The 8,162-nt window shown below is 40.8% G+C and overlaps 2 protein-coding genes and 1 pseudogene across 2 annotated transcripts; all 3 read left to right on the top strand.

Moving 5' to 3' along the window:
- Positions 1–814: 814 nt before the first annotated feature.
- LOC109161717 lies at positions 815–1,270 on the top strand. Its single transcript, XM_019310204.1, has one exon. It carries the CDS (start codon positions 815–817, stop codon positions 1,268–1,270), a length of 456 nt encoding a protein of 151 aa, XP_019165749.1.
- A 35-nt stretch (positions 1,271–1,305) lies between these two features.
- Positions 1,306–3,765, top strand: LOC109161716 (ATP-dependent DNA helicase PIF1-like). Its single transcript, XM_019310203.1, has 3 exons — positions 1,306–1,561; positions 1,663–3,218; positions 3,631–3,765. Exons 1-3 carry the CDS (start codon positions 1,306–1,308, stop codon positions 3,763–3,765), a joined length of 1,947 nt encoding a protein of 648 aa, XP_019165748.1.
- Positions 3,766–6,485: 2,720 nt separating this feature from the next.
- Positions 6,486–8,152, top strand: LOC109161822 (annotated as a pseudogene).
- The last annotated feature ends 10 nt before the right edge of the window (positions 8,153–8,162 follow it).

Genomic DNA, 8,162 nt, shown 5'->3' with positions numbered 1-8,162 from the left:
GTGGTGCAAGATATATGATACAGAATTACCAGGATGCAATGGCAATATGTCGTCAGAAAGGATATCCCAATTTATTCATTACATTTACTTGCAATCCAAAGTGGCCGGAGATACAACGATATCTAGACAAGCGCAATTTTGAAAGCAGAAGATAGACCAGACATTGTCTGTAGAATATTTAAGATGAAGTTGGATTGCTTGGTTAAGGAATTGAGAGCTGGCAAATTATTCGGTGCAGTTACTGCAGGTACGGTCCTTGGATACTTAGATAGAATAATATGTTTTTTTATGATATGTTAATTTTCATAACATAATTCCTGTCAACCTTATTTTATTTCAGTTGTATACACCATTGAGTTTCAAAAACGTGGTTTACCACATGCCCACCTATTACTTTTTTTGGAAAGAAATAGTCAAAGGTCGACATCAAACTACATGGATTCCATTATTTCAGCAGAGATACCGACAAAGTAGTGGACAAGGATTACTACAATGTTGTTGAAGAATTTATGATACACGGTCCTTGTGGACCAGCGAGAACAAAAATCGCCTTGCATGGTGAACGGAAAGATGTTCAAAACACTTCCCGAAAAGATTTGTTGAGCTCTCCAATTGGGATGAAGACGGCTACCCAATCTTACATGCGCCGGGACGATGGTAGAACTATCTTAAAAAATGGAGTGGGAATTAGATAATAGATATGTTGTACCACATAACAGATATCTGCTTCTCAAGTATAGGGCACACATAAACGTGGAATGGTGTAATCAATCGAGGTCTATCAAATACCTGTTCAAATATGTCAACAAGGGAAATGACAGGGTCCACAGCTGAATTCTACAAGAGTACAACTGATGAACATTCAAATGAAGTGGTAGATGAGATAAGCATGTACTATGATTGCAGATACGTGTCTGCTTGCGAGGCTACATGGCGACTCCTTAGTTTCGATGTCCAATTTAGGACCCCTCCAGTTGAGAGACTAAGTTTCCACCTTCCAAATTGCCAGTCAGTTGTGTTCGAGGATGACGATCGAATAGACAACGTCTTGAATCGTCCTACTGTGGGTCAAAGTATGTTCACTGGCTGGTTCGATGCAAATAAGAGATTTGATGTTGCAAAGGGATTGACATATATTGACATGCCAACCAAATTTGTCTGGAAGAAAGATATTAGAGAATGGCATCCAAGGAAACGGGGTTTTTCAATTGGTCGCATTTTTATGTACCCCCAGGTAGCGGTGAAATATATTACTTGCGATGTCTCTTGAATGTAGTTCGGGGTCCTACCAATTTTGAAGATATCATGACTTTTGAGGGAGTAAAGTATCCAAGTTTTAGAGATGCATGTTATGCACGGGGGCTACTTGACGATGACAAAGAATATATTGATGCAATAAATGAGGCAAGTCATTGGTCAACTGCACAAGCCATGAGGAAATTGTTTGTCATACTCTTGACATCGAACTTGGTTATTAGGCCGGAAAATGTTTGGAATGCCGTGTGGCAACATCTGTCAGAGGATGCACAGTTTAATAGACGAAGAGTCTTACAGAAAGAAGGTTGTACTCTCAGACTTTTAACATTTTTTTTAGTTTATTTTTATATATTTACTAATGAATTTAACATTTGTTTTATTCATTTTTTTTTGTGTGGATGACAGACTTGATATTATCAGATGACGATAAGAAGAATTTATGTTTGATTGAATTGGAGAAATTGCTACAGTTGTACAACAAGTCTTTGAAAGACTACCCTCAAATGCCATTACCAAACTTCGATGATGCATGGTTGGTTGATAATAGATTGTTGTTTGAGGAACTGGCTTATGATCGTGAAGCTTTACATGAAGAGAGTCAAATGATGGAAAGACAATTAACTGACGAACAAACCATAGTATATGAAACAATCTTGGGAGATGTATCCTTGAACAACGGTGGATTGTTTTTTGTGTACGGTTATGGTGGAACCGGGAAAACATTTGTTTGGAAGGCTTTGTCTGCAAAATTGCGATCTAAAGGTGATATCGTCATCAATGTTGCCTCAAGTGGTATAGCCTCATTACTTCTAACTGGAGGACGAACTGCTCACTCCAGATTTGCAATACCAATTTCTTTAAATGAAGATTCAACGTGTAATATCAATCAAGGTAGCCACCTCGCAGAATTAATTGTAAAGACAAAGTTAATAATTTGGGACGAAGCACCGATGATGCACAAGCACTGTTTTGAAGCATTAGATAGAACAATGAGGGATTTGATGCGATTCCACGATCCGCTTAGTGCTGAAAAGACATTTGGTGGCAAGACTGTTGTATTTGGGGGTGACTTTAGGCAAATATTGCCTGTTATACCTAAAGGTACAAGGCAAGATATTGTATCAGCTACCATAAATTCTTCTTATCTTTGGGATACATGTAAAGTTCTTAGGTTAACAAAGAATCTCCGATTAAATAGAATGGACCCCGAGGTTGATCTACAACAAGTTGAAGATTTTGCAGAATGGCTTGCATCTATCGGAGATGGAACAATGGGAGGTCCAAATGATGGTTATGCAAATGTTAACATCCCACAGGAAATGTTGTTGCCATCTACCGGTGACCATATAGCAACAATTGTAGATAGTACATTCCCAATGTTCAAAAATGGTGGATGTGACCATAGCTACCTTGAAAGTCGAGCAATATTGGCTCCAACACTTGATGTTGTTAACGCCATAAATGAGTATATGAGTCAGTTGCATGTAGCTGAGAGCAAGACTTATTTCAGTTGCGACACAGTTTGTAAGTCTGATTCAAGCAACGGTATCCTTTCAGATGTGCACACTCCTGAGTTTCTAAATGGATTGCGAGCATCTGGTATCCCTAACCATGCATTAACTCTAAAGGTGGGATCCCCTGTAATGTTATTGAGGAATATAGACCACTCGCTTGGTTTATGCAATGGTACGAGGTTGGTCATCACTAGGTTATCGGACCATGTTGTGGAAGCAAAAATTGTGACTGGTAACAGCTCTGGTACAATGGTTTTAATACCTAGGATGTCAATGACCCCATCAGATCCAAGATTGCCATTCAAATTCCAAAGAAGACAATTCCCTCTTATGTTGTCGTACGCAATGACCATAAACAAAAGTCAAGGACAGACACTGTCTCATGTAGGTTTGCTGTTGAAGAAACCAGTGTTTGTACATGGTCAATTGTACGTTGCTGCGTCTAGAGTTAGCAACCCTAAGGGTCTAAAAATTTTAATTGCAAACGAAGGTGAAACGAGTTGTACTTCAACTACCAATGTTGTGTACCACGAAGTATTTAATAATTTGTAATTTTATTTCAATGTTTATTAACTTTTGTCATGCCTTACTTTGTCTACTACTTTGGGATACATTTATTTCTAATTAACTTCTTCTTTTAGTATATTTACATAAAACTTCTCCGTAAACTTTAAGAATCAATATCTTTACAAAATATTCTTTAGGTTAATATTAAAATAACTTAACGTAATATTGTATAATTCTTATCCGTGCATCGCACGGGACAATTACTAGTTATCAAATAAATTGATAAGCTGATACCAAAGACCTTGTCCAATGGTATAAAATAAGTTGATAAGTTAATTATTTTACCAAACAGGACGTTACACTGGTTTACATTCCATCTCCTGGAATGGGTCACCTTGTTTCTGCTGTGGAAACAGCAAAGCTCCTTCTACAAACACAACATCAACTCTCCATTTACAATCTTGCTCCTGAATATGCCTGCAATTGATTCCAACATTAATTCATATATCCAATCTTTACTTGCCGATAACGACTTCTCCAGGTTGAAGTTCATACCACTGCCAGTGCCAGAGGACCAACAAGTTCACCTTCTTCAGTTTCTTCATCGAATCTCAAAAGCCTAACGTCGTCAGAGATTGCGATAATCGGAAGGATTCTTTAAAAGAATTAAAAGCATGAGTAAAATTAACCGATGGGCACCGCATGTTGCCATGCTAGCTCGGATCAATGACCGAAATGTGTAGATGGCCAAGAGAATTTCCTTAAATGTGTCTTGATTTTTTTTTTGACAAAAATATGTAAACTCAGTTTCCAGTTGCGTTTTTGTTGTTGTCCCGACTGTATTTTTTTTTTTTTTCATTATTTACGTAAAACGCAATGGCGAGTTGCGTTTTTCGTATTCTATACGTTAAACGCATCTGCCAAATGCGTTTTTATGTGACGTATGGAATATGTTAAAACACATTTGGGAGATGCGTTTTACGTATAATCCTATAAAATACGTAAAACGCAACTCCGAAATGCGGACTATTTACCGGTGTAGTCCGCCGGAATTATGTGAAAAACGCAAGAATGAATTGCGTTTTTGTAAGTAAACGTAAAAGGCCACTTGCACTTCCTCCTCACTTCCACAAAAGGGTGAGGGGAATGATCGTTTGCCGGCAACTCCTTCGCCTTCACCACTCTCACGTACAAAAACTGCATTTGCTCCACTAAGTCAAACGCCGTCGCCTGCCTATCATTCCCGCCGCCGAGCAGCGTCGCCGTCTCCCGGAGCCTGAACTCTTCTTGGTCTTGAACAACGGCGTTCGGTGCCGGTGGAGCACCGCCGGCGTTTCTGTTCTGCTTTCTGTTCTGGGTTTGGTTCGCCATTATTGTTGATTATGATAACAAGAAGAGAAGAGAGGACGCGGCAGTCTATATAGGAAACGATGGATTTTTTTCGAAAAATTTTGAACGATGGACTGGGAAATGATTGAATAACAGTTATTTGTGGTCCTCGCCGTTCTTCGATGTCGCCGGTACAAAAAATCCAAAAAACGCAACTTACTTTTGCGTTTTCCGTATAATACGTAAGACGCAAACGTAAGTTGCGTTTTTGCCTATACCGTATCCCCTAGAAAACGCATTAAGGTAATGCGTTTTACGTATACGAATACGTAAACGCAACTACCTCTTGCGTTTTACGAAAATATCGGAAAAAAAAAATGCCGGGACACAACAAAAAACGCAACTCCCAAAGGAGTTTTACATATTTTTGTCAAAAAAAAAAAAAAAAAAACGCGACACACTTTGGGAATTTCAGGCTTTTGACCACACATTTCGGTCATTGATCCATGCTAGCTCACCCTGCTTTGGACTTTGGAGGGCTCTGTGTCACAATGTCGAGCAGAATGGTAGTACAAGAGGGTGACTCATCTTTTAATTATCTTCAATGTTTCTTGAGTAAATACCCAAAATGGTCCCTCGACTATAGCTAAATTCATAAATTGGTCATCGACTTTCAATTTCAACCAATTAAGTCCTTAACTTTGCAATTTTGACACGATTTGGTCCTCCATCAATTTGACCGTTTGTTGACCGTGATTCTCGTGTCCAACAAGAAGCACGATTCAGGTCGGGCCAATTACCGGCTCATGCACGTGGTTCGCACGCACAAGGGCACCGACTACAAAGCCTACCGCTACGTTTACGAGCAGGAAGATCCGCAAGGGAAAGTCTGAATCAACCTCTCAAAAGACCGCCAGCGAAGCCCTCAAATCCAACATAACCACAATCGGCTTGCTCGTTCTCCCCGGTGTTGGAGCAGCTCATCTTCCTCTTCACCCTAATCGGCCTGAAAATCTTCAATCCCATATGGAAACCCTACATTCCCAACTTCAAACAGGTCTTCGAACACTTCTGCATCAACCTCGGCGGCCGCGCCGTCATCAATGATCTCCAGAAGAACCTGCAGCTCTCGTCGAAGCACGTGGAGGCCTCCAGGATGACGTTGCACCGGTTCGGAAACACATTGTCTTCTTCGCTCTGGTATGAACTCAACTACATTGAATCAAAAGTGAGGATGAAGAAAGGCAACCGGATTTGGTATATTGCTTTCGACAGTAGATTCAAATTAACAGTGCAGTCTGGAAATGCAACCGGAACCTTAAGAAACCGACGATGGACCATGAAATTACAAATATATCCTCAAAAATCACGGTCAACAAACGGTCAAATAGATAGAGGACTAAATTGTGTTAAAATTACAAAGTTAAGGACTTAATTGGTTGAAATTGAAAGTCGAAAACCAATTTATGAATTTAGCTATAATCGAGGGACCATTTTGAGTATTTACTCATGTTTCTTTGAGCATGTAGTAAACAATTATGATTTATGAATTATAATTTCAAATATATTTTGAATTTAAATATATATACTGATTTGAATTCACAACTATTATAATAGAAAATTCAATTCAATTTTTTTTTTTTATAAATACTCATAATTTTTACAAGATAGTATATATATGTTCTATAGTTTCAGGAGTAACACTAGAAGATTCAGTTTGATATATATGATTTCACTTCAATTAACTTTATAAAATATTATATATGAAGTTCATTTATTACACTTTTATTATAAGTTCATCTATAGACCGGCCTATAGTGTCAATTCTTTTTAATTTTTGTTTTATTTTTTACTTATTTAAAAATATTGAATATTTTATTAATACATCGTCCACCGACCTCAAAGGAACCTAGTGGTTGTTTCCTTTCACAGACAGTTGTGAATGTCCGGCAATAGCCACATCTTTATGAAAATGACGGCCACTCATCAGAGGTAGTTATACTAGTTTCTCTCAATCTCTTCAATTCCGGAGTAGCTAGCAGTGAAGATGAAAGACGCAGTGGAGTTAGTTTTCGTTCCATTCCCAGGAATGGGTCACATCAGACCTGCCATTGATATGGCAAAGCTCCTCATACACAGACAACACCATCTCTCCGTTACTCTTCTCGCCATCACCTTTCCTCACGATACCAAGGTCACTTCTTACCTGGAATCACTCCACAATGATGACTCGAGAATGAAGGTCAAGCCACTCCCTAACGACCAATCTGCTCTCAACAATAGTAACGCCATGGACAGCGCTTTCTTCCGAGTCTTCATCGATTCTCACAAGCCTCTCGTCAGAGACTGCGTTCACGAGATCGTCGGATCGGGTTCTGTAAGGCTAGCCGGGTTTGTGGTGGATGCCTACTCTTCCGCCATGGCAGATGTGGCTGATGAGCTTGGGGTACCCACCTATGTGCTAAACGCCTCCGGTGCAGCCATGCTCGGCCTTCAACTGCATCTACAGAGCCTTAGAGATGGCCGCGGCGTAGATGTGACGGCGTTGAAAGATTCCGATCCGGACCTGACTGTCTCGGCTTACCTGAACCCTTTTCCGGTTAAGCTGTTGCCGTTCGTTGCGCGAGAGAAGACGGGCTGGTCAACCTTTTTCTTGGATGTTGCCAAACGAATGCGAGAGGCGAAAGGCATCATCGTCAACACCTTCTTCGAGCTAGAGCCGCATGCACTCTAATCTCTCTCCGGGGAGGTCCCACCTGTGTACCCTGTCGGACCCCTATTGAACCTAAAATCTGAAAACGACCAAGAATCGGAGAATAAAACCCTGGAATGGCTGGGTGACCATCCAGACTCATCAGTTGTGTTCCTTTGCTTCGGAAGCGCGGGTCATTTCCCCGAGCCTCAAGTGAAGGAGATCGCTTACGCACTTGAGCGGAGCGGGCAGAGGTTCCTGTGGGCGTTGAGGCGGCCACCGACTCAAGCCTCATTCTTGCCCACCGACTACAACAATCCCGGAGAGGTTCTGCCGGAAGGATTCCTTGAAAGAACTAAAAGCATCGGAAAAGTCATCGGATGGGCGCCGCAAGCTGCAGTGTTAGCTCACCCGGCTGTCGGGGGATTCGTGTCGCACTGTGGATGGAATTCGACTCTGGAGAGCGTCTGGTTTGGGGTGCCGATGGCGACTTGGCCAATTTACTCGGAGCAGCAGGCGAATGCGTTTCAGGTGGTGAGGGAGATGGGGATAGGAGTGGAGATCAAGATGGATTACATAATCGATATCGTGGATAGAACAAAGATTCCAGAAATAGTGAGTGCGGATGTGATAGAAACGGGAATCAAGAAGCTTATGGTTATGGACCGGAATTCCAATCCCGCAAGGAAGAAGGCCGAGGAACTTAAAGAACAGAGCAGAGCGGCACTAGCTGAGGGTGGCTCTTCCTACAGTTCTCTTGGACGTTTCTTTGAGGATGTTATGACCAACCTAGGCAGCTAGCAGTTGTTGTATCATGTTTTTTTTTAAAAAAAAAATAATTAAATATTTAAACGAATAATAGC

The sequence above is a fragment of the Ipomoea nil genome, unplaced genomic scaffold (assembly GCF_001879475.1).
Source record: "Ipomoea nil cultivar Tokyo-kokei standard unplaced genomic scaffold, Asagao_1.1 scaffold2926, whole genome shotgun sequence".
Lineage (NCBI taxonomy): Eukaryota > Viridiplantae > Streptophyta > Magnoliopsida > Solanales > Convolvulaceae > Ipomoea > Ipomoea nil.
Note: the sequence above shows the minus strand (reverse complement) of the source record. Positions and strands in the feature narration are given on the sequence as shown.

Bases quoted from the DNA above. Each gene is read 5' to 3' on its own strand.
- LOC109161717 (XM_019310204.1), top strand. From the start codon at position 815: ATGACAGGGTCCACAGCTGAATTCTACAAGAGTACAACTGATGAACAT.
- LOC109161716 (XM_019310203.1), top strand. From the start codon at position 1,306: ATGACTTTTGAGGGAGTAAAGTATCCAAGTTTTAGAGATGCATGTTAT. The intron at 1,562-1,662 runs GTTGTACTCTCA...TGTGGATGACAG, and splicing joins AAGAGTCTTACAGAAAGAAG to ACTTGATATTATCAGATGAC. The intron at 3,219-3,630 runs GTTAGCAACCCT...TTTACCAAACAG, and splicing joins TGTACGTTGCTGCGTCTAGA to GACGTTACACTGGTTTACAT.